The sequence below is a fragment of the Vulpes lagopus genome, chromosome 11 (assembly GCF_018345385.1).
Source record: "Vulpes lagopus strain Blue_001 chromosome 11, ASM1834538v1, whole genome shotgun sequence".
Taxonomy (NCBI): Eukaryota; Metazoa; Chordata; class Mammalia; order Carnivora; family Canidae; genus Vulpes; species Vulpes lagopus.
In genome coordinates, this window is record NC_054834.1 from 13,535,735 (window position 1) to 13,561,922 (window position 26,188).

General features: G+C 46.1%; 1 protein-coding gene across 2 annotated transcripts in view; it reads right to left on the reverse strand.

Annotated features, from left to right (window-relative positions):
• PIK3CG (phosphatidylinositol-4,5-bisphosphate 3-kinase catalytic subunit gamma) overlaps window positions 1–22,974 on the reverse strand; it is a 35,025-nt gene extending 12,051 nt beyond the window's left edge. The window contains exons 1-10 of one of the 2 annotated variants that reach the window (XM_041723644.1): window positions 22,858–22,974; window positions 17,804–19,813; window positions 14,801–14,866; window positions 14,453–14,678; window positions 12,940–13,043; window positions 9,742–9,888; window positions 7,738–7,828; window positions 6,387–6,517; window positions 5,279–5,390; window positions 3,732–3,889 (exon numbers count right to left, since the gene is read on the reverse strand). In XM_041723644.1, coding sequence (XP_041579578.1) covers window positions 3,732–3,889; window positions 5,279–5,390; window positions 6,387–6,517; window positions 7,738–7,828; window positions 9,742–9,888; window positions 12,940–13,043; window positions 14,453–14,678; window positions 14,801–14,866; window positions 17,804–19,801 — 3,033 coding nt within the window. In that variant the 5' untranslated portion in view covers window positions 19,802–19,813; window positions 22,858–22,974. Of the gene's footprint in view, window positions 1–3,731; window positions 3,890–5,278; window positions 5,391–6,386; window positions 6,518–7,737; window positions 7,829–9,741; window positions 9,889–12,939; window positions 13,044–14,452; window positions 14,679–14,800; window positions 14,867–17,803; window positions 19,814–22,470; window positions 22,739–22,857 lie in introns of those variants that run through there. The other variant, XM_041723643.1, reaches the window with a different exon arrangement.
• Between the last annotated feature and the right edge of the window lie 3,214 nt (window positions 22,975–26,188).

A 26,188-nucleotide genomic window follows, 5' to 3' on the forward strand; every position in this document is an offset into this window, starting at 1 on the left:
AGGGTGTTCCAGGGAAAGTGCCACCGTGACCTTGGCCGAGTGAGAGAATGTGGGGAGAGTACCGCGGGGTCTGGCTGGAGAGGACAGGAGCTCCTCGACCAGAGCCTTGCAGGGCAAGCTTAGAGGTTTAGATTTTATCCAAAGTGAGGTGAGAAGCCACGGAGCAGTTTAGAGAGAGGAACACTGTGTCTGTCGCTTAAGTTCAGTTTTTAAGCAAATTCTGATTAATTTACAACCTTCTAAAAGGCCAAATAATAGAATGAAGGAAAAACACTAAAAGGTTGACAGTGTTCTTTTTTGGAAGGTGGGATAATGGGTTTTTAATATCTTCCTGATATTTTTAATATCTTACTGGCTTAAAAAAATTATTACTTTAAAAATTAGGAACCCCATCCGCAGGTTCTTCTATGAAAAGAGGAGGAAGCCAGATTTCATTTGCTAATGATATAAATGTATGTGCATGTCATCTACGTTCTCAAGTCATTCAGTGAAATTTAAAGCACAGTGAGTCTAAAATAGTCAGTGGGTAAAACGCGGTTTTGTCTTTTCACTCTTTGGGAAGGAAGAGATTTTTCAAAGGAGAATTTATCAACCTCGTTATCATCGAAATGTTTCTGTTTGGCACCTGGTGTAACAGGATGCTGCTCCAAAGGCTAATAGATGTTCTTGGGTTCAAATAGTGAGTATGCCTTGGTTTTGTGCCCTTTTGTCTGATTACAGCTTGCTTCTGAAGTCTATTATCAATATGGTCCTGGGCTCAACTAAATCTTTTGGAAAAAAAGGAAAAGGGGGGATAAAGCAGGGCCTTCCTCTTTCAGTTTTTGGCCTTCTAGCCTCTGGCCCAAGCTAGGTGTGTTTTTTCGTCTTTGTAGAGAGGCTTCCCTCATGCTTAACAAAAAAGTGGGTCAGCTTTTCTCCACCCTCCCTAACAGGTTATTCAAATGTGCTGCGTGCATGAATTAACCTTACCATTCAAAATTAGCAGTTCGCTGGAAACGAGGACACCTTTGATTCAAAATGTAAATATATTACACCATCTCCTAGCCTGCCTAAAAATGGCAGCTTTATTATACAAGATCCTGCGGTGCTATTTAGAGAGTTTAGGGATGTACTCTCAGAGCTTGAAGGACCTCGTCTCAAAAGGGGAACATAAAACTAAGAAACAGAAAAGCTTCCGGAAGGCTTAGTAGTATGTTAAAAAAGAAAAAAAAAAATTGTTACAAGGTCTGAGTCAAATAATGAAAAACCTGCTGCTCATTTTTGTCAAGCTGGAAACTTTAGGAAGTCTATGTATGTATAATTGTGTACGTGTATGTGTGTGGCCAGCTTTTTTCCTGTTGTGAGTGGGGAACGTGGGGCAAAGTATGGGGGTGGGGGGCAGACAAGAGAGGGCTTGGGGGGGGGGCGGGCAGGCAGAGCTTGGGCCCTCTCCTTGCTGTTTTACCAGAACAAAGCTACTTTTTTTTGTGTTCTGTATATTGCCCTCTTGCTTGAGGTCTCATTTCTAAGAGGGCTTCTCAACTTAAACGTTGTCAAAGTTAGAAGGCCTGTTGCTGTGTGTGTAATGCTGGAGGCTGCTGTGTATTGAATTTCGGCTGAGGTCCAGGCACTGGGATGAGGATCCCACCTCTTCATTTCAGATAATCCCTAAAGATGGCACATGAAGTAGGTCTTCCCCAGGTCACTTTATCGAAGAGGGACCCAAAGTTCTGAATGCATGAATCCTTTGTATCACCTGCAGAGATTCTAAGTAGCAGGCCAGGATTCTGCTCCAAAGCCCAGCCTTCACCCACAGTACTGCTCTGGATCTGTGTGTGAGGCTCCAAGGACATGTATTCACCGGTGCTTAAAGAGCATTAGTGCTCTGAAACACAGACAAGCAAGGCCAGTGAATCTACAAAGGGGCGCGCGCATGTGTGTGTGTGTGTGTGTGGTGCACACCTGCCTAGAGGTCACTTAAGTGAGGGGGGTTTACATGGCTTGGAAAAGCAGCTTTGGTCGCCGAGGACAGAGAAATGGTCCCGGCCCGAGAGAACAGTGCAAAGTCTCCCTGCAAAGGTTTGATGCTTTGGATGGAACCTCTCTGTGGCCTCCCACATCCCAAGTTATTTCTCATTAAAGCTTATTTTGAAGTAAATGATAGAGAAGATTAAAGGGGGAGTGCTGCTAGGATTTTAGGGGTGGTTTGGGCACTGTGGGGTCCACGCGAATAGAAGAGATGGGGGCAGGCGTTCTGGGGAAAACCACCGACAAAAAGAAAAAGAACACATGCCCAGAGGCAAGGGGGGGCCTGGCAGGGAGGGCAGGTTCCCAGGCGCCTGCCTCCAAATGGCATGCTCGCAGCTGGGCTTGGCAGCTACTCAGATGAACCCCCTCCTCTGGGAGAAGAGAACTGAGTGTCCCCCTCTTTTTAAATGGCAACATTCTCCCCGGGTTGGGTTTTTTTTTTTTTTAACCGTTTTCCTCTTCCAGGAAGTTGTCAAGATACACAATTTTTAACTTTAAAGAAAAACAGGACTGAAATGTGTCAAATCCCTGGAAATAGTCTGAAACCCAGTTGAGTTTACACAGAAACAGCCCCCCCAAAAATCCTAAGACCATCTGGCGCCAGAGATCTCAGTTTCTCTGACAACACTCCTGGAACTGTGGGAGGGTGAGTCCTGTAATCAAATTGAAATCGGCCAGGAGAACAAACAAGAACAGACAGGTTTCAAAACAAGACGTATCCTGGTTCTTGTTCCACTGAGTTTCAAGGCCCAGGCCACCTCCCGCGGATAACAGGAGACTCAAGAGAAGACTCTGGAAGAAGATTTGTTCCTGAAATGCCAACTGCAAACTGATCTGTGTTGAAGAGGCCTTAAGGCTGAGGGGAGGGGACGGGGTGCTCTTTAAAGGGGACCTGAGGCACACATGCAGATAAACACTCTTCCTCTACTGATCTGTTTGTATGGGGTATCGTGCCAGTATTTTATGTAGCAATTAGTAGTCATTTAGAGTTCTATTCATTCACAGTTATTAAATTTGCAAGTGGGTATTTGAAATATTTGATAGTCAAAAGTGGATGGAGACCAGGAAGGAATGAAAAAAGAAAGGAGGGTGTGAACATTCCCCGGGAGATGGGTTGACCCATGTCAAAGCTTGTGTACACTGGTCAGCAGAACGTGCCAGAGCTGTTTGTACCACCTGTAGACAAGCTGACGGGATTTCAAATGAGAGGAGAGACTGTCCTTGACACGAGTGAGATGCGTACAGGGCGTGGTGCAGCTGGAATGCCCTCTGTCAATAATTTGATAAATACACACCTGTAGCAAAAATTAAGAGCCGCTCACAATTGTTTGAGAGTCCTGAAAAATACAGGTAAAATTTTTGGCTTTTCTGAGGCCCTGGCTTGAATAGGGAAATGCACATTCAGAGGCTGCACCTGCTTGCTGGGCCTTCCTCCTTAGAGACCCTCTTCGGTACAGGGGCCAGCCTGGCCTTCCCTATTTGCCAGTCCCACTGGTCACGGATGGAATGCTTTCACTTGCTGTTTGCTTTTAGGTGGGAGGTTACTGAGAAGTGGCATTTTGCCCTCGGGGATGGAGTGGAGGAAATGGAAGAGGAAGGCATGGTCAAGCCAGAGAGAGTGGGCGAGACAGAAAGGCGCTCGCGGAGCGAGCAGGAGGGCTGCTATGCCTGGTGGGCACCGTCTGGTCGGTGTTCTCGGAGGCGAGTAAAAGGAGGCCAATTACCTGAAATTTCTGGAAGTGTAGGCTTGTCTTCTTTCCCGAAGTTCCCATCACAAACAGGAAGTCTGGGGTTAGCACAAATGGCACTCTCTCTTTATTAATGCCCAGGAAACTTTTGTAATTCCCAAGAATGTGTCCAAAGTCAATATGAAATAGATTTCCTTAAGAGAAGAAAACGCCTGACATCATCACACTGGCACAATTGCTTGTAACAACACTCTGGTTTGTTTATTTCCTGAAATATTTTTTAAGTTGCCTGAAAATGAGCTATCTTGGGCGAGAGAGCTATTTTTACCCTGTTTTATCAGCTTGTGATATTTTTCGGCTTAGCAGGTGTGTGTAGTAGTAACCACAAAGCACTCTTTGAACCAAGTGTGTTTTTGATATCCTTCTGGTGTTCTTTAAATGACGCCAAATGCCATTAAAAAAAATTCTCGGCTCGTCTCAGAATTATTCTTAGAAATAGAAGTCCAGACTCTCAGGCTAGTCTGTCAGCATTATGCCTGGGACTCTCTTATGCCCTTGATGTGACTCAGAATAGATGGAGGTTCACTCTGCTTGGGGGAAGGGCATTCACCGTTTACTTTTGAGTAGCACCATTGAAAAAAACCATTTTGGGGGTTGCCTGGGTGGCTCAGTGGTTGAGCATCTGCCTTGGGCCCAGGGCGGGATCCCAGGGTCCTGGGATCTAATCTGCATCAGGCTCCCTGCAGGGAGCCTCCTTCTCTCTCTGCCTGTGTCTCTGCCTCTTTCTCTGTTTGTCTCATGAATAAATAAATAAAACCTTTAAAAAATTAAAAAAGAAAAAAACCATTTTGAATCTCCTTTGAGTCCATGTTTACCATGGGCACTATTACCACTAGGATGGCCACCATCTCTTCTTGTCTAGATAGCCTGTATCATGTGCATGGTCCATGAAGCATGTGACGTCTCTCGGTTCTCACACAGAGCAGCAATTTACCCCAATATGGTGCTTTTTTTTTTTTTCAGACTCCACTCTTAAATTGGTCCAAATTTCTTAGAGAAACATTTCCTGGAACTGCCACTCCCACTGTCAGGGAGGTCAGTGAACTCGTGACAAGGGGTAGGTTAGGAAGGCAGAGCATTTCAGGGCGAAGGGCGTCTGGGAGTTCTTTTTGTCACTTCTCTGTAACATCTGACACTAGTGATCACACCTGCCCTCACCAGCTTCTGGGATGTGCCCCTATGCTAGCTTTCAGGCTGTTCTCTGGCTTTTCCTTCTGAAGTCTCATTTCTGGCATCTTCTTCCATTATTCACTCTCAGGTCCTCTCTGGGGTGATCACAGCATCTATGTCGCTGCACGGTAATGACTTCGATGTGTGCTCCCACCTTGAACTCTGTTTAAATACTACTCTGTGCCCAGGGAGGGGGAGAGGGGGAGTCAGTACTAGTTCAGTGGGGACAGTGTTGTGGTGGCATGGCAATGTAAATGTGTTTAATGCCATTTGCACACTTGAAACTGGTTAAAATGGCAAATTTTGTTATATGTATTTTACCACAATAAAACAATTATAATAAATAAACTCACCTGTCTCTGTGATCATAATATTGTCATTGTGCCTGTCGCCTATTCCCAGGACGAAGGTAGCCACACAGTAGCCAGCACAGGAGTAAACAAATCTCTCCACAGCTGCCTGAAACTAATTAAAAAGCATCCAGATATTAGTTGTGTTCTAACCAGAAAAAGCAGCATGAATCTATGACAGCTGACTTCCAAAAAGGTACCATTCTGGGAACTCTTTTCAGAGACCGAGTCGGTTGCACCTGATTTCATTTAATGTCATATCTACTAAGCGCTGACTTTCTCATTGCTCTCCTTATATTTTAGGTGAAGATTCAGTGAATCACAAGAGCAGCAGGAGGAAACAAGAGTCAAAGAGCAACAGTTCATCAAAGGGCTCATTTCCTCTCCATGCATCGCTTGCCGACAACTCCACAGAACCCATAACCATTTCTCCTTCATTGGTGAACATATGTTTTGCTTGTGACCACGTCAAGTATGCACGGGTTCACAAATCTACATGTATAACAGACTAATAAACGCTGCTAATTATATTCCCTCCCCAAAAGGCTGCTAACCATGCAAATGAGAAGTGCTAATCCTGTGCAGCAGAACTTGAAATGACAGCCAAACAGCCCAACCACGCAGCTTGTGAAGGATGCAGCATATGTACTTCAGAAGGATGGGAGAACTGACATTTGCAGCATCCATAATTCACCGTTTAGATTAGAGGGCAGTGAGTAAATAAGAAATTACTTTATGGGATGTGTTGCATTTCCCAGGTAGGAAGGGATTCATACTGGTGACTAAAGTTTTCTGCTGAACGACCAAAACAGACTATCATAAAAGGTGCCAACACGTTATTTCATGGAACCAAATTTTATGCAAAGCATGCCTGATAATCAAAGGTGAAACAAATGCTCACGGCATTCTGGACAGAGCGCCTCCGTTTTAGGCGGATCTGCTGTGTCACACAGGAAGGCACTGCAACCCCCCGCGGCCTCACCAGTAAGGGATTTTGCCCAACGTCAGGAGGCATGACACTGGTAGATGCTTTGCAGACACGAACCCATTCTTGCTACATAAATGGCAGGCTTGGCAGGAGCCTTCAGAGCTGGGAAGCGCAGGAGCTCACCTTTTCTTCAATAGCACATTTTTCTTTGAGCCAGTGATTCAGGACTTCATCTTTGAATGCGCCTGTGTTGCCCACTGTGCTTTGCTGAATTTTGGCAATTGTTGTGGCATCTTTCACGATCTCAATCATCCCTGTGGGAGGATGCACAGAATCCGGTGTAAATTGGGGCCTGATGCCTGACCCAGAGGACGAATGGTTGTGTGTCTTTGTTGACTGGAGGGCAGAGGGCTTTTCAACCAGGGGGGTATTTTTTTTCTTTTAAAGATTGTATTTATTTATTCATGAGAGACACAGAAAGAGAGAGGCAGAGACACAGGCAGAGGGAGAAGCAGGTTCCCTGCAGGGAGCCCGATGCGGGACTCAATCCCAGGGCCCCAGGATCACGCCCTGAGCTGAAGGCAGATGCTCAACCACCAAGCCACTCAGGCTCAACCCTCAACCAGGGGGCTGTTTTCCAGGTTTGTGCAGTTGGTTTTCTCAGGAGGGACAGAAAGAAAAGGAGAATGAGGTAGAAGTTTTGTGGGACATGCTTTCAGTGTCCCTGAATGAAAAGAGGACAGGTCGGGTTTGAAAGGTAATAAGGAAAAGCATTTATGCATATGTGCTGGGCAAACTGCCTTTTTCTTTTTTAATCACAGGGTCAAATGGGAGTGGTTTTATATAGTTCTCGGTTCGGAAGCTTGAATAAAAATATGTTTCACTGAAACAAAACTGTTAAATGTCTATAAAAGCATCTAAGAGTAGAGTATGTGCTGCACCTGTGTGGTGCAGTTAAGTGTCTGCCTTTGGCTCAGGTCATGATCCTAGGGCCTTGGGATGGAGCCCTGCATCACACTCCCGGCTCAGCGGGGAGTCGGCTTCTCCCTCTCCCTCTGCCCTTCCCCAGCTCTCTCTCATTCTCGATCACACTCTCTCTGTCAAATAAACAAATAAAATCTTTAAAACATGTTTAAAAAAAGAGTAGAGTAGGTAATAGCTTCAATAATGTGAATTCTAAGATATTAAAATAAGTGACAGATCTTACCATCTATTTTTAAATGTTATTTGTGAGAGAGAAGTTTAATGTGCAGTGAAACAAGTTACAGCTTAGACGTGGAGAAGTAAAGGGGAGGGGATGAGTTCTTACTAAAATCATTGCCATGTATAGTCACAGGATTGGAATCACACATTAGTGTATTTTCGACAGATCCACATTAAATCCAGAGTCACATGCACCAGTCTTGGAACATTTCCTTCCTTTTTATATGGGTTATGTTTGTAATTTTTCTGTTATTAAATGCCTACACTGGGGGACTCATGATCCTTTAAAGCGAGCTAAGGGGGATATTCATCTCCTGAGGGAACCACATACCTATTTTGTCGCCAGTTGAAATGCAACCATATGGCAGGAGGTACAGATCCAAAGATTCCGTCTCCCAAATGGATTCCATGATTCGTAGAATCTAGACATCAGACACAAAGGCGTTTCCACGATAAATATATATTTGTTTAACGTATTTTTTCTTCTCCCTTAAAAAACAACCTGACAGTCTTACCTGGTAACACAAAATATGTAAGTTAAGGCAAACTTTCTAAGCGACACTTGTACTTTATCAGCGTGGTGCCCTAAAGTTCCCCTTCCTTGGGAGCCTCTTAATTTTGGTCTCTGAGATGTGCTCTGAGGGAGAGGATCAATGGATTTAGTGTGGGGAGAGGCTGTAGCCATGTTTCAGCTACTTAGATGTTCCATTCCAATTATGCACATTTGACCACCACACAAAAAAAATGTTCTGCTCTAACATTCTCACAGGTTTTTATCCATAAGACACTCTTGGGCTAAACCAAGGCAACACTAACACCGAAGAGAATGCTAGCTAATTTACTGAGTGCTGTCTTATGTCAATCCTTTGTGTTTACCCTATAACCTGAGTATGATTATTATTCCCATTCTGCATGTGGTTAGACTAAGGCTTCATGAGCTTATGTAACTTGCCCTCACCTGCCAAGCAGCATGTGTCAGCCTCGAAACAAGTAAGTACATAAAAGGCGAGTGCAAACTTCCCCTCAAAATGAGAGGAACAACACAATGATGCTTTGCGTTTTTGAAGCTCTTGTCTTTGAATAATTCAAAGGATTCTATAGGTTTATTGGAAATGCAACAAACCTTTAAAAGGTTTGAAGGATTTCTTTTTCTTTTTTTTTTTAATACTTCTGGGACAATATGCATAGTATTCTTTTTTTTTTAAATTTTTTTTTAATTTTTTATTTATTTATGATAGTCACAGAGAGAGAGAGAGAGGCAGAGACACAGGCAGAGGGAGAAACAGGCTCCATGCACCGGGAGCCTGACGTGGGATTCGATCCTGGGTCTCCAGGATTGCGCCCTGGGTCAAAGGCAGGCGCCAAACCGCTGCGCCACCCAGGGATCCCCATAGTATTCTTGAAGAGAGAGCAAAAGGTATTATTTCCATATCAGAAATAAGTACAAACAGGGCAGCCCGGGTGGCTCAGCAGTTTAGCGCTGCCTTCGACACAAGGTGTGATCCTGGAGACCCGGGATTGAGTCCCGCATCGGGTTCCCTGCATGGAGCCTGCTTCTCCCTCTGCCTCTCTCTCTCTCTCTGTGTCTCTCATGAATAAATAAATAAAATATTAAAAAAAGAAATAAGTACAAACAGAAACAGAATTGAAAACATGACCAGTTTTTAAATAAGCCACATTTAAATCAACAAGATTTGCCTATTTTAAGTAAACCACACTAAAGATTAGAAATTATCTTACTAAATAAAAAAAAAAGGAATTATCTTACTTCTCTATTGGTGAGCTAGAATATGGAGACTATTACTTTACTGGTTTGCAAAGCCAGAAATGTTAGAAAATATGGAAAGTGATTAACATTGATCACCATCCACCCTCTGTTCTAGGAAGCCATTCACTCTTGCTATTGAACTGCATGATTTCTGCAATCACCTGCCTGTTGTGTATGTGGATATATACCAAAGGGATGTAGCTAAGGAGAGCACAGATATGTCTATAAATATGAATAAAGTGAATGCTAGGGGGCCAAATATGTCTATATTTTATGTTACCATCCTAGGAATGGGGTGACTAGAGAGGTTAGATGAGGGAGACATCTAGCTATATGGGAAGGTTGGCTGTGCATCTTCTCATGGATGGACAGAACTGGGATGCTCACTAGCTTGCACACCTAATGGTCCACAGCCAAGCTCCCCCAGTGAAAACTCTCTGGATCTTTAATCATTGTATGTGGACAGAATGGGGGGATGGGAATAGAATCAGTAGAAGGCATTTTTTTTTAGATCTAATACGGAATTCATCTATCAGGTAACAAAAAAATTCCTTAAGGGTAGCGTACCTGTAAAATCAGCATGTCTTGGCGCAGATCGTCCCCGTGTTTAAAGATGATCCCAATCGTTTCATTCGATAGGGCTGTAGGGTCAGCACATTTAAACTCAAGCCATAGGGGCTTTTTCTTGGAGGCCATCACTTTACATTTTTCAATCTGTAAGGAAACAGCCGCATGTTTCCTACACATAATGAATACATACTGTGCAGATACAAATCCTCTTGCAAAGCATTAGTACAAACAGCCAGTTGGAAAATGATGTTTAATGATTTGGGTAAAATTACAGAAAGTGTTCTTACCAAATCTGCAAATGCCCTCTGAGAGCAAGTCATACGCCTCAAAGCAAGAGTTCTCAAACTGTGTTCTAGGAACCCTGAGAGTCTGTGGAGGTGCCCAAGAGGCAATGGCAGGTCCCATCTTCCACATACCCCACTCCTACAGGGCCCTGGTACTCCCATGTGCCCGTTAATACAGAGCAACTCCGCCATTTACTCAAGCTCAACATACCCAGTAAACAAAACATAAAGCCATACCAAAGCTGATCATAATCAAATTGCTGGAAACCATGGTGCTAAAAAGAAAATCTTAATAAAGCAGCCTGGGGGAGAAAAGACATACATGTACAGAAATCAAAGATAAGACAGGAGACTTATTGTCAGAAAATATGCAAGCCAGAAGAAAATGCTGCTGAAAGGGAGGGAAAAAAAAGTCAGCCTAGAATTCTCAATTCAGTGGAAATGTCTTTCAAAAATAAAGGTGGAATAAAGAGGTCCTCAGACAAAAGCTGAAAGAATTTCTAGCCAGAAGACTTGCAATATAAGAAATATTTGAAGGAAAATGATGCTAGATGGACACATGAACCTATACAAAGAAGTAGAGAGTCCCAAATGTGGTAATTGTGTGGCTAAGTATAAAAAAATGTTTAATCTATTAAATCTAATCAACTTTTAACTGTTTAAAGAAATTATTATTATTGGGCTTAAAACATATGTTGGAGTTAAAGGCATGGCAAAAATAGTACAAAGGATGGGAGGAGGGTAATGGAAGTATATGGTTGTAAGGTTCTTACACATATATGAAGTGGTTTATCTTCTGGATGTTACCCAGAGCATGTGATATTGATGTAAGGACATCTACCTGTTTATTTACTTATTTAAAAGGTTTGCTTATTTATTTTAGAGTTGTGGAAGGAGGGACAGAGGGAGAGAGAGAATCCTAGGCTCCCTGCTGAGCACAGAGCCTGATGCAGGTCTCCATCTCATGAGCTGGGGATCATGACCTGAACTGAAATCAGGTCAGGAGCTTAACAGACTGAGCCACCCAGGCACCTCAAGGATAGATATTTAGATCAATAAAGTAGACTAGAGAATCTAGATATAGACTCATTTATATATATGAGTTGATATCTGACAAAAATGCCAAGATACTTCAACAGGAAAAGGTTAGTCTTTTCAACAGATGGTGCCAGAAGAGTTGGATATTTGATTCTTAAAAAAAAAAAAAAAACACCTGATCTTTACGTCTCATTGTACACAAAAATGAACTCAAAATGGATCAAAGACTTACATGTAAGAGTGAAATCTGTGAAACTTCTAGGAAAAACATTTGCCACATTATGCAGTATTTCTCAACTTTGGCACTGTTGCCATTTTGGGCTAGATCATTTATTATTGTTGGGGGGGGCTATCCTGTGGATTGTAGGATATTTAGCAGCATCCTTGGTCTTTACCCACTAGATGCCAGTAGCATTCTCCCAGTTGTGACAATAAAAAAATAGCTCCAGACATTAACAAATGTGTGTGTGTGTGTGTGTGTGCGCGCGCACGCACGCGCATGTGTTGAGGGGTGTCACACCTGGTTGAGATGTACTGGATTAAGCAAATGTTGCTTAGGACACAAAAAAACAAACCATAAAAAAAGTGGTCAGTTGGACGTAACCAAAATCGAACCCTCTGCTCTTAAATACACTACCAAGAAAATGAAAAGGCAGGCCACAGACTAGTATTTGTAAAATGTATACCTGATAAAGGATTTGTTTTTTTTTTAAGATTTTTTATTTATTGATTCATGATAGTCACACAGAGAGAGAGAGAGAAAGAGAGGCAGAGACACAGGCAGAGGGAGAGGCAGGCTCCATGCAGGGAGCCCGACGTGGGATTCGATCCCGGGTCTCCAGGATCGCGCCCTGGGCCAAAGGCAGGCGCTAAACCGCTGTGCCACCCAGGGATCCCCTGATAAAGGATTTGTATCCAGAATATATAAGTAGCTCAAAACTAAGAAGGCAACCCACATTAAAAATGAATGAAAGATGAGAACAGAAACTTCTCAAAAGTAGATAACGAAAATAAGCACATGAGAAGATACTCAACATCATCGGAGAAATGCAAATAAAAGCCACAGTGAGATACCGCTTCACCACTGGAATGGCTCGAGTTAAAGATTGGTGACAGTAAGTGTTGACCAGGAGGTAGGACAACTGGAATTCACATACATTGCTGGTGGGAATATAAAACAGTAAGGTCACTTTGGAAAAACAGTTCGGCAGCATCTTATAAAATTAAACACACACGTACCGTGTCTCCGCTATCTGGCTGTTAAAATATTTACTTGAAAGGTAAATGGAAAACAAATCGTATATCCCCACAGGGGAATACCGCGCCGTCATAAAAAGGAACAGACCACTGACACACAGTGACACGGGTGGATCGCAAGAGCAATAGTCTAAGGAAAAGGATCCAGATGCCACAACCACATACCGTGGGATTCCACTTCATGAAGTTCTAGAAAAAGTAAAATGACGTGACAGGAGCAGATCTGCTGTCTAGGCTGGGGGACGGAAGGAGCGAAGGATTAACTGCAAAGGAACGTGAAAGAACCTTTCCTAGAACACGTCTGTGGAAATGTTCTATATCCTGACTTGGTGCTGGTGATATACGTGGGTCAAAATCACATCGCACTGTACACGTAAGATGGACAAACTTTACTGTGCGTGAAGGATTCCTTAAGAAAGCTGATGTAACACGAAGCGGATGGGAGACTGCCTGGCTTTGAGGCTCTGAGTAGCTGGCAGTCAGGGAAGGCCTTGACAGGAGCCCTTGCAGGGACTTTCCAGCTTCTGTGGCTCGACACAAACGTTAGCTTTGCACTAACGTGCACCAGCAGTTTCAAAACACAAAGACCGCTTGGAGATGTGAAGGTGATACCTACCACTAGTGCTCCTGCCTTCAGTCCAGGATCATACGGCACTCGAAAGCTTTCTGGGAGATTCAAATTCTGCAGGTTCTCAAGCTTTTGCTTAAGTTGTGAAATAACTGCAATTGTCAAAAGTGCACAAAAGTTACATGAGTTTGAGAAATAGCCGATATTACCTGTAACAGTTCCTGAGGCCACATCTCTTTACCACGTTCTACCCATCTGGCCTGGTGTGGAGCAGGAGCACAGGGTGCAGGGTTCTGTCTTTGAGGAACCCACCATAAGAGATGGCAAGATAAGTCAGGCTTACTGTGGGGTATATGGCCGTGGATGTGTTCTACGGCAGAGCATAGAAGCTTTTGAGCCAGTCAGGTAGGGAAAGGATATTTTGAGGGTAATGCGAAGGCATGAATACTGTCATTTTCATCCCAACATGTGAAACTCTGAACTGCCATGTGGTTTGGGGAACGGACATGTAAAGAACATACAAAATGCCATTCAGTGAGGGTTCTGTGTAAATGCTTTTCAAAAGAGGAAGTTAGATTACGTGGAGACAACGTGATGGCCTCAAAATTTAACTTAAAATTTAATTCAAGAGTTCTTTAGAATTCTAAATTCTAAGGCTGAAGATATAGGGTGAAAATTACTTCCTGGATAACATATTAGGGGCCAGTACAAGTGTTTCCCTTTCTTACTTACAAGGCAAATAAAAGTAAGATGATTATTACCATTCTTAATTTTTAGCAGAGGGCATTATTGGTGTATTGGAAAAGAGTTAAAGGGAGAAAGTGGAAATTCAGAATATTTTCAAAAGTTTAAAATACTGTCTGAGTATGTTAATATGTGTCCATTAGGGGCCACAGTGCTGGAGGTAGGTATACAGAAATGAATAAGAAATATCCCCTGGTTTCAAGGCGCATGTAGTTTACCAGACCAGAAAGGTGTTAATGACCATAATAAAGTATCAAGACTCAAACCTATGGGAATACAGAGAAAGAGTGATTAATTTTCCTAGGGGCAGGAGCAGGATTTTTTAGGGATAAGAAGATCATCTTAGAAACGACTTCCGAGAGAAGGTGTATATATGTATGTGTGTAAGTACACTGACCTATATAAATATATATGTAAATATACACAGATTTTTAAATTAGCTTCTCAATAAAATTACGTACATTTAAAGTGAGGAAGAAGGTAAATATTTGCAAATCACTACTCTCTGAGTGTGTGCAATTGTTCTTAAAGCAGTGCATCTTACATTGGCATAATGCTTTTAAAATTTTTCGAAGAGTTGAATGTCTCTCATCATAAATTCATCCTTGGTGTGTTTACATGTATAATTCAAAAAAATATGAACCTGAGAAAGGAGAGCTTGAAATTTGCCTACTCCACGAAGACAGAAGATAAAGAAATCTGCTCCTGGCTCCCTTTAGGGAGGCGAGACTCGCCTTCCTGAAGGAGAGGAGTCATCACAGGGCATCTGGAGAGCAAGGCCTTTGGGAAGCGAACCAAGAAAATACAGCCACTGTACCTTGGGAACTGACATCGTATTTTTCAGCAGAGAGTGATTTGATATCAATGGTGACCTTCTGTAGCATCTCAATCACTTGAACTTGTTGAGTGAAGTCGTGCAGCATGGCAGTGCCGCAGCCCCTTAGATAGGCTTCCAGAAGCACGGCAAACCTCTGCTGGTAGTGCCTGGACTGGGCTATCTCGCTTCTCAAGAACCAAAACAAGAAATGACCAATTCTTTTGTTCTGGGGGGGCGGGTGGGGGGGAAGGAGAAGAAGAAGGGTGAAATCATGGTGACTAATGCTCTGTCAGTCAATTCTTGCTAACTGCTAGAATGTCACACTGTCGCCGAAGTGTAAGTACTTACTCTTAAGCCACGCTTCAGCAGAAATCTGGCGAGGGCGCTGTCATGATATGGTTCAAATTTCACAGCCTGAAAGGAAGAACACGTGGGCGCTTTGTAGGGTTGCATTTTGTGTTGGTTAATCAGGAAAAGGGAGATGGAGGAAAAATGCTGTCTGTCTTATTGGGTCTTTTTCTGGCTGGGGTGAGGAGAATCTTACCAGCCACTTAGGTCTACCCTTTTGCCTTTGAGGACACTTTGGGCCAGAGTGAACCGCTTGCTTAAGGACTGGGATTAGAAGCCAGAACTCTTGACTCACCGTTATGTGCTTATGATAACTTCAAAGGTGAAGTAGTAAGGCTTTAGCTCCCATTAAGGACTTACTTGATTTATTGGAAGGACACAGGGGACACACGGGGGTGGCCATAACAAAATCTACAAAAGCAGAATGTTGAAGAGGTTGTTGGAAAGAAAATGGACAGTGGAGATAAGAGTACACGTAAGGAAAAAAATATTTGTTAGATGTGAAGATCCTAAAGATCCCATGGCTCCCCTTTTGCTCAGGATGCGTGTTGGGCGTCTCGCTGGCAGGTCACTGAGCTGCCTCACAGGCCCTTACGCCCAGGCCTGGACCATCCCCACTGAGTGATCACTACCCCCTGCCCTGCTGCCGTGTATACAGAGCTTGTCTGAAGAATCTCTGATTTTAGATGCTCCTTTGGGTTTCGTAGTTTTCATATCACTTGGCTATCTCAGGGATACTGACTTGGGTGGCAGGCAGCTCCATGGCTGAAGAAAAGGCACTGATAAAATGTAAAAAAATAACTAAGAATGGTGGGTGTATGAATATCTGTTGTAACATTGCTCTGTCTTTGCAATAAGTCTGCTAACAGCCGCAAGACTGGCAAGTAAGAGGCATACAAAGTTATAGGGTGGATGTCACGTGTGTGCGTAAAGAGAGGCTTAAAGTGAAAGGACTTAGAGCATATTCCTTTTATAAATAGAAATGGCCTATCTTCCCCCTCCTCCCAAAGACCCAAAGAAATTCCCATTCCACTCTATGTTTTCCGGCCCATGAGCTTCTTGGTACAATTTCCAGTTCTAACTCTGGTCTTCCAGCTGGGAAATGATTAGTACTGATATGATACTATGTCATTTATCCTCATGCTGTCAGAGGTGCTTCTGATGCTTGTGTGCCTGCAGCCGCCAGGAAGGTCTGAATTCTGAGAATGTGGTTATTAAGCCACGGTACTAACTTCAGAATCAGTTGTAAGTTTCTAGATCGAACGTGAGTCTTTCTGACCTTATTCGTGTTTCACTTCTATAAACACAGTGCAGATCTCAGCCAGGAGACCATTTTAATCAGGAATGAGTCATTCAGCCATAGCTGAAAACGTCTCAAGTAGTTTTACAAATGACGGCTCTTTTTCAAATTTATGACCACAAATGCAATGTTAGTATTACTTACTGACCTCTTTCGTTTAAAACATTTCCAAGAAGAACCCTATTTGCTTTCCAATTCTGCAAAATTCACTTGTGAGACTGACAATGAAAAAAATAATTCATCGGTGAATTAAATTTCATTAATTGTCCTTTGTGTTATGTATCTATCCTGGTAGGCAGAGAAAATAAACATGAGGTACAGTGAATAGATGAAGACGGAGGTCGAGTGTAATGTTTCAAGCATCTGCCTGATGAGAAGGTGAAGATTCAGAGTTAAGGGTGAGAATATCCAAAATGCTCATCAGAAAACTCTGAGGCCTTCCTCTAACGATAGATCATGATTTGACCGTTTAGTGTCTGACACTTAGCCTAAGTCCTAAAGATCTCAGATCAAATGTCACTTACTCAGAACTGTCCCTGGTTTCTTCCAGCTAAACGAAGTATCCCCAGGACCCCTGCCAATTGTTTCCATAATACTCTGCAGTTTCTCCCAAAGCATGTGCACAATTTGTTATTAAATATCTGTTTGCATGTGTACGCACTCACTGTCAATCTTCTCCGTGGCACCACAAGCTATGGGGGGGGGGGCAGAGACGGGCTCTGTTGTGATCACTGCTCTATATCTAGCATCCAGAAAGGGGTTGGAGGGGGGAGAAGAGGGGGAAGCGCTCAGTACGTGTTGTTGAATTAATGAAGGGACATGTCTACGCTCTAAAATAAACATTTCTCTTCCAATTCCTTTACTTCCTCTTCCTTGGTAAGCAGCACAATACGATCTGGGAACTGCTGTGGTGTGCAGAACTGTGCCCCTTTTTTTCTTCAACTTCCTAGGTAAACCTTAGGCAAATCACTTGGCCCCTCTGGACCACAGGCAAAGAAAGGCGCGAGAACCAGAGTGGAAATCCTGGACCGGACCTGTCCAAAGAGAGGGGCTTTCGAGGCGCCACCCCAGACACAATGTGTGATAAGCGTGATCAGAGAGGGTGACCTTTGCTCTCCAGGATACACTATCCTGACCCTGGAGTGATGCAGGATATTGGAAGGGGTGAAAAGACCAGGGCCTGGAGGCAGACCCCCTGGGGTTGGGTTTCTGCTCTGATGCTTTCAAAGTATGTGACCTGGAGCACGTTACTTACACTCTCCGGGCCTCTGTTTCCTTACACATAACACGCAAACGTTAATTTGACCTCCCTCATAGTTGTTGGGAGAGTTCAGTGTGAGAATACAGGAAAAACACGCAAATGACTTGGAGCTTTGGAGTCTGGGCACAGGGGAGGTTCAATAAATCGCATCTATCTCTCACTCGGTAAATGAGAACAAGGTTCTCCTGTGGGGCCAGTTTGCCTAAAAAGCAAAATTACTTAGGTCTTCAAAATGCTTACTGGCAACCCCTCCAAGTGAGTAAAAAAAAAAAAAAAGTCAATGGGACAGTTTACTACTTTTTTTGACGTCGCTTCATCAGGTCTGTGACTGATTGTGACACTGTGGACAAAGGGCATTTGGCAACTGAGTGGGGTGTGCCCGTGCACATGCAAATAAACCCTCTGAGGAGAGTGCTCCGGGGAGCACGCCAGCATCCCCTACCTGGACCAGCTGCAGCAGGTAATGCAGGACATCATCGTCCTCCAAGCTCTCCAGTTTCTGAACTGCGATGGCTCTGACGTTCTCATCCGAAAAGTTGCAGTCCAGGAGTTGCATGGTTAAGCCCACGTCCAAAGCGCTTTGGTCCCAGACCTCCCGTCTGGCCAACAGCTGGTATGTTTTGGCCACGATCTCTTGCTGTCCCCATTTGACGGAGCTAAACAGCTTAGGATAGGCCTTTGGATGCTTGAGACTTTCGTATCGGAAATGCCAGAGCAATTCCTTGTCCTCGGCCGTGAGAGGGTTAAGTGGATCCGTGGCTATGATCGCCTCCAGCTGCTTGCGAAGCTGGTTGGGCATTTCTGCTCGAACCCGGTCCGCTTCGGGGTCAGGGGTGGGCCGATGCTTGGGCAAGGCTATGGGGTGACAGTAATTGTCCAGAAGGATGGAGATGGACATGGAGTTCTCCTTGTCGGGGTTGGTGGCCGACGTGAGCTTGTCGGCGTTGAAGCTGCCCTGGTCCTCGCCCTTCCCGGAGATCTGCCACATGTGGAGCACGTACTCCCCGCGGCGCAGCAGGAAGCGGTGGTCTATGAGCAGCAGGTTCACGTAGTAGAGGAGCTGAGCTTTGCCCCTGGCCTCGGACCCGGGGCCGGGCGCGTCGGCCGAGGCCTTGGCGGCCGGCGTGGGGGCCTTGCTGCAGTAGACCTGCAGGTTCAGCAGGGCCCCCCGCGGCAGGTCCTTGATCTTGATGCTGAACTCCAGCCACACGTTCCAGAGCACCTCCTCCGCGAAGAGCTTGGGGCTGGTCCTCCGCTGGCAGAGGACCTGCTGCCCGTGCTGGATGTTGGCCTCCACGAAGACGGTGAGGTCGGCGTGGCGGGGCAGCACGGGGATGTCGATGCCCCGGATTTTGACCCTGAACCTGCGGTCGCAGTCCCACAGGGACACGGTGAACACGCTCTCGTGGTCCTTGCCGTGGATGGTGAGCTGCTCGTGGTAGCCGGTGGCCCCCGTGCAGTCGTCCACGAGCGGCCACTCCTCCTTCCTCACCTCGTCCAGGGCCGGGTCCGGAGGCGCGTCGAGCACCAGGTGCATCTCCTCTCCGTTCTTGAGGCACTGCCTCACCCACTGGAAGTTCTGCAGCGGCGTGTCCCCCACCAGGTACTCGTCGCGGCCGCACACGCGCAGCACGAAGTCCCGCTCGCTCTGGCCCTCGGGGATGCCCATCAGGGCCTTCTTCTTGGCCATCTTGGCGAAGAAGCCCCGGAGGATGGCGCCCGGCGTGTCGTCGGCCGACACCTTGACCGTCTGGCTGGTGGTGCCGCGGTGGATGACGATGAAGACGCAGTTGTTGGGGATCCTCTTCCGCAGGTAGTCGGGCAGCGGCTTGGACGTCACCCACGGGTGCATGGCGTAGAGCCGGGGGTCGCGGCCGGCCACCTCGAGCATGCGCGGCGTGACCAGGCGGCGGCGCGTGAACTCCAGCTCGTTGTCGTGCACGTTGCTGACGTCGGTGACGTCGTAGCCGATGAGCGCCGTGAGCTGCCGCTGGAAGGCGCGCGTGGCGGCGGAGGGCGCGCGCCGCTGCACCACGTGGACCTGGCCGGGGCTGCGGCGCAGCAGCTGCCAGTAGCGCAGGCAGTCGAGCGTCTGCACCACCTGGTAGCGGTCGTAGATCTCGTACCACTGGCCCTTCTTCTGGTAGAGCAGCACGAAGTGGTCGGGCCCGAGGCGCTGGTAGAAGTCGGCCGCCGCGCTCGTCTCCAGCGCGCGCAGCCACACCTGCGCCTTCATCTGCTCCACGTTGCCGTGGCCCGCCACGTGCAGCAGCGCCGTCTCGGGGGCCTTGCTGCCGCGCTGGCTGGTGGGCAGCACGAACTCGATGGGGATGAGCTCCATGGACGGCAGGCCGGCCGCGGGGCCGCGCGCCTTCATCCTCCGGCGGCGGCGGCGGTCCTCCCTCAGCACCACGCGCGGCTCACGGCCCTGCGGCTCCATGCCCCGCGCCACCTGCGGGCCGACAGCGCGGGCTGCGTCACGTCACGCGGGGGCTCGGGAGAGAGCCCGGAGGGGGGCACGCAGGTGGGGGTGGGGGTGGGGAGCGGGGGCCCACGGGGGCTGGTCCGGGGGTGGGAGGGGGGTACCCGGGGATGGGGAGCGGGGGCCCACGAGGGCTGGTCCCGGGGTGGGAGCGGGGGCCCACGAGGGCTGGTCCCGGGATGGGGAGCGGGGGCCCACGAGGGCTGGTCCAGGGTGGGAGCGGGGTACCCGGGGATGGGGAGCGGGGGCCCACGAGGGCTGGTCCCGGGGTGGGAGCGGGGTACCCGGGATGGGGAGCGGGGGCCCACAAGGGCTGGTCCCGGGGCTGGGAGCTGGGGTACCCGGGGATGGGGAGCGGGGGCCCACGGGGGCTGGTCCGGGGGTGGGGAGCGGGGGCCCACGAGGGCTGGTCCTGGGGGTGGGAGCGGGGTGCTCAGGAATGGTGAGTGGGGGCCCACGAGGGCTGGTCCCGGAGGTGGGAGAGAGGTACAGGGGGGTGGCGTTGGGAGCGGGGGCCATGAGGGCTGATCCCGGAGAGATGGGTATGGGGTACTGGGGGGTCGGGAGCGTGGAACCGGGGGGTCAGGAATGGGGGGCCCACGAGAGCTGATCCCGCAGCTCAGTGTCTGGGTGCCTTGAGCTGTTGAAGTAATCTCCCCCCCCCCCCCCTCAAGGGGTCAGCCGGGGTTAGGAAAACCTCAGAGGGTGGAGGTGAGGCTCAAATAAAGTAATATCCTTGTTCAGTATGGGCGACAGGTATATGGGGGGGGGGTCATTCATCATGTCCCTTCATTACATCTGAAGGTTTGATTTTTTTAAAAAAATATTATATTTATTTATTCATGAGAGACAGAGAAAGAGAGAGAGGCAGAGACACAGGAGGGAGAAGCAGGCTCCACTCAAGGAGCCCGATGTGGGACTCGATCCCAGATCCTGGGATCACGCCCTGGGTGGAAGGCAGGCGCTCAACTGCTGAGCCACCCAGGCATCTCTAAAGGCTTAATTAAAGAAAGAGAGAGAGAGAGAGAGATGTGAAGCACTCATCTCTACAGTCCCTAACGGGTTATAATGGCTTAAAGTTGGTAATCGTTCTTCAGCACCCTGGAATGAATAAATGAGCAAGATCATGCAGTTAAAGGACAGAGTTCCAATCTACAAGTTGCACCATGAGATGTTGAAACCGCCCCACTTTGAAAAACAGGCCTTCGACTTGTTTCATCTTTGTTCGGTCTTACACTTCTCCTTGGGACCCAGACACCTCACCCAACCACGCTTCACATTCTCGATTTTTCAAACTGTCTGGATCGGGTTTCTCCTCCCTAGCCAACTTCCTGTCTTTTCTTTTTTTTTTTTTTTTTAAAGGATTTTATTATTTATTCATGAGAGAGAGACTCAGAGAGAGAGGCAGAGACACAGGCAGAGGGAGAAGCAGGCTCCCTGTGGGGAGCCCGATGCAGGACTCAATCCCAGGACCCCGGGGATCACAACCTGGGCCGAAGGCAGACGCTTAACCACTGAGCCACCCAGGTGCCCCCTCTTTTCATTTTTTCCTTTCTGGTTAGGAAAGGTAGTAATTTCATTTGATAATATTAAAAAAATGCCACAGTCGGTGAAGCTGCAAGCAAGAACATTGGGCAGATATTTACGTTTTGGGATTGTGAAATGTGTACACATTCCGGCTGTCGTTGCCACATTAAGGCGGTATCTTAGAGGAGTCCCCCCCGGGCTGTACTCTTCTAGTATGAACATTCAGATATTTTTGACTTTGCACCAATTCATTCTATCTGCTCTGCCTTCGATAGTGGAGAAGCCACAGGATGGAAGGAAGGATTTCTGGACTCCGGAGACCTGCTATTTGGACCCCAATCGATTATTTAACTTCTTTTTTTTTTCCCTCATATTTTTCATCTCTATAATGAGAATTCATAACTGTATTCTCATCAGCTCACTCTTTCCTCAAATCTTTAATAAGTACCTACCCTTCATAGAGCAGTTCAGTTAAAATGTGACAGGATGCCATAGGAAACCCTTCAAATAAATGCTAAAAATATTAAAATTGAAATACAAACAAGGCGCTTTAATATTTAGTCTCAGTACATGGTAAGATATATTCTAAAGAAGAACCAAACCTTGATATAAAAATGAACGTTTCAGAGGCTACCGTTTACTCTCTGAAATGACTAATGTTAGCGAGACTCATGACTACTTATTTCCTTAATAGCAGACCATTTGATATATACCAAAAAGGAGAGTTTGATTAAAAGATAAGAAAGACAAGTTTCATTAGATCCAAACTTCCATTCGAATCTTGACCTAAACTTACTTTTAAAGTCAGTATTCCCTCTCTTAAAATATTATGAAGTTGTATTTAGTAAAGACATGAAATCAACTGTCCCAAAGGACTCTCCCCTGCAGCTGTTAACTCACTGTTTGGTCTGTGGCTACACTGTAGAATAACTGCCAAAGAAGAGAACCGTAAGATGCATTTATATTGACACCAAGTTGGACTAAAATAGGTCCAAGTTTAGGCAAAGTACAAGTACACAGGGACAACTTCTGCCTCAGTGATCCCAAGCCATCTCACAAGCTACAAGACGCAGAAGAAAACGGACCGGCTAAATACTCACTGCTTTCCTTCATGGCCGTGGCTGAGCAGCTTTCTCCTCTTAAGAGAAGGCGTCAGGAACACTGGTAAGCCCAATAAGCGCTAAGCATGCATTTGGAAGAAGGTGAAGCCGGGCTGGCATAAGCTCCTGTGCCCTCCCTCTTCCTCCCAAACAAAAACAAAACAAAAAAAAGACAGATGCACCTGCAGAGCTTTTGCCGGGGCCTTGTGGATATCCACACGTATGGGCTGCACTAGACAATGAAACGGAGACATTCAGTGGTGGTTATCATCTCAAGAAGCGACAACCATTCCAGATAAAAATATTCTAGCTGAGACGGAAGTGTCACTATTTCGAGTCAGACCCAACAAAGGGGATAAAAAAAAAAAAAATAGAAGGAAGTAATACCTGATAAAGCAGCGGAGGTGATGATGCTGAAGGATCATTTGTTTAATTTTTGAAAACAAAACAAATTCGAATCTACCCAGTGTAGCCTCTAAACTCTTCCGCTTTTCTGGGTCTCCCTTCGTATCCAGATGCAGAGGAAGTGTTGCAGTTACCAGGAAGGAAGTTTTAACCAAGTTGATTATACGTGTGATTGCTCATTTTAAAAGTGTCAGAAATGCATTTCCTGTTATAGCACAGAGTGAAGCACCAGAGTGAAGTGTTTACCAAATATATATTCTGCTCTGTGAGTGAACTTTTTTAAAAGGGGAGAGACTGAAACAAATTAAAATACACATTCGTAAGACATAAACACACGAGACGTACTTTTTCTAGGCTAGTTCTTAGAAGAAAAGGCCTAACAGCCACAATATTAGAGAAACAACCTGGTAGGAAGATTTCAAGAGGCAAATGAAACCCATTAGTTCTGCAAAACTCATTTAATTAATTAATTAATTAATCTTTCCTTGTGGGAATTCAAATGAACCCTTGTTCATATGCTGTAACTGAGGGATGGAAGGAGAGAAACCTAGTGATCCAGGGGCCTGAGTTTCCAAGCTGAACATTTTCAAAGACGAGGTCTGGGAGCTTGTTTCCTTACCTTGTTGAGACATTTCTCTATATTTTCAGAGCGTTCAGGGTCTGAGATATCACTGTTGTGTGTGTGTGTGTGTGTGCGCGTGCGCGAGGGTGCACCCATGAGTGCCATAGGGTGAGACTTACTGTGAGCAGTGATAGGCTGCAGAAAAAAATAGAAGGTTCCTCAGTGTCATGGGAAAATTGGAGCTCTGAGCATTGTCACACCATGAGATAGTCACTGAGAGATGGCTCCTGAGTCCCATGGGGGTAGAGAATCCATTGAAAAGCCATCCTAAATAACGTTTAGAGCAGTTCCGTATTTTCCAGGTGACCTCAATTCCTTCTAGAACCCCCAAGCCCACTCAGATCCTGAGCCAGTTCCCCTCTTCTTCATCCTCAGGGTTTCCCATATGGGGGGTTCATCCCCAGTCTGGGCTCTCATGGACTCCAGCTGAGCCCCAGGAACAACAGGTAGGATGGCGCTGGCCTCACAGCTTTCTTGGACACATATAATTGAGAGATTCTCTGCGTTACTTTGACATCAAGATAAATTGTTGTTGATCGATCTATCTCCTTTCACAAAGATCCCCTGGGTCTTAGCTTTCTGCAAATAGTTTCTTTTCTTCCTTTTTAAAGGAAGATTTTATTAATTTATTTACGAGAGACACACAGAGAGAGGCAGAGACACAGGCAGAGGGAGAAGCAGGCTCCTTTCGGGGGAGCTGGATGTGGGACTCGATCCCAGGACTCCAGGGTCATGCCCTGAGCCAAAGGCAGATGCTCAACCACTAAGGCACCCAGGTGCCCCACTGCAAATAGTTTTTATCATAGTCAAATAGTACCTATAGTCGTTGACAGCGGTAGGTAAATCATTTGATTCAAAGACTGCCTTCCAAATACTTGGAAGGGCCTCATCAGCTTCCCAAGGTGTATTCTTACTTTGGAAGAGTCCCTTAGGAGGCTGGCAGATTTAGAAGTGTCAGAGTTGGCCCTCTTGGTTGATTCTGAATGAGGGCCCAAGGAACCGTGCTGGAGGAGCTTGCCAAGCTGTGCTTCACCCAGAGTGTGGAAGGGGAGGCTAGTGGGGGGAGGTGAGCTGGCCACAGAGGGACCACGAGCTTGGTTCACTCTGTTCCCAGACCATTGAACAGATTTCTCCGTAGCCCTGGCTCATTCACATTCAGGGGGCCACATCCCAACCTGGTATCTACCCCCTGCCACGTTATTCCAAAATGCTAGATGCTGGCTCTCGGGTCTCCTTGCCACTGAAAGAACCGCTCAGCTAAGTCCAATTATGCAAATATTGTCTGTTCTATGACTAAACTTGCAAACAGTTCAGGCTTTATTGGTGGTTTGAGATTAAAAATACCCTGCCCTTCCCCAAATCCTAATATAGCCACTAAAATTTGACTATATGTCATATGCGTTCCAAGGCAGAAGTCATGGTCAATGTCTCCTTCCTTTCGGTGGATACTTCCTCCTTGCAGAGGAATCATGTACTAGTCAGGGCCTCTTTCATCCTCAGAAAACCCCTAAGCTTCATCATTAACCTACTTTTTAGGTATGTGTCTCTTTTCATCTTTCTCTCCCCCTCTCCTGTGAATCTCCATGCATCTAGCACCATGTTTTACAGACAGTCGACATACATGACCTTCTGTATATCACTTCCAACCATCACAGGAATGACAAGCTAGAAGAGCTGAGACAATAACACAGTAAGATTGATCAGTGGTCAATAAAATAGATTGAGACGTGCAGTATGATAGTATGTATAGGTCAGATTGTTTAAGTACATTATATCATGTTTTGTTATAAAAATACAACATTTTGAGAGAGGGGGTCACCTTGGGTGGGATTTAAAAAAATTTTTAATATGCAGAGGGAGGCCTAGGATTTAAGGGAGGAGGAGGAATCATAGGGGAAGGTTTCTAAGCCTTAGAGTATCTGGGGGACAGCAAAGAGATCCGTTTGCGGAAATGGAGGGTTTATGAAAGACAGCAGTGGGAGGTACGGAGGTTCGGGAAAGACACGGGAAGACTGGCATGTGCTTCCCAAACTTATTTCATGTCCCAGCACATGAGAATAGCAACAACATTTGTATGGTGCACTGGGTACGATGGACTGAATATTCCTGTCCAACCCTCCAATTCATATATGGAAATCTTATCCTCTAATGTAGCAGTATTAGGTGGGGACTTTGAGGATCTGTGTCTTTGTAAAAGGAACCCCACACAGCTCTCTGGCCCTCTTTCTGCCATGTGAAGGCACAAGAGAATATGGCAACCTGGAAGAGGGCGCTCACTAGAACCTGACCATCAGGCACCCTGATCTTGGAGGCCTAGCGAGAAATACATGTCGGTTGTTTATAAGCCACCTCGTCTACAGTATCTTATTATAGCAGCTCAAAGTGACCATGTCACTAAGGTCAAGCCAAGAGGCTCCTCAAAGCACAAGACAGTGCCTGCCTCCCAAGGCCCTAAACGCTTTTGGGGCACACTCTTTGGCAAGCTCTGTGGTTGTTGGTGGTTGTTCCTGGTTGGGGCAGCTATCTGATGTAGACATGTGGGTATCTCTTTGGCTTGAGAAAGCACTAGAATCCATCTTTTCACATTTTTTAGTGTAGCCTCAGATGGCAGATACAATGTGAACAAAACTGCAAAAAGTCATTTTAACCCAGCAATGGACCTTACTTTTATACCTTGCTTTGATGTCTGGG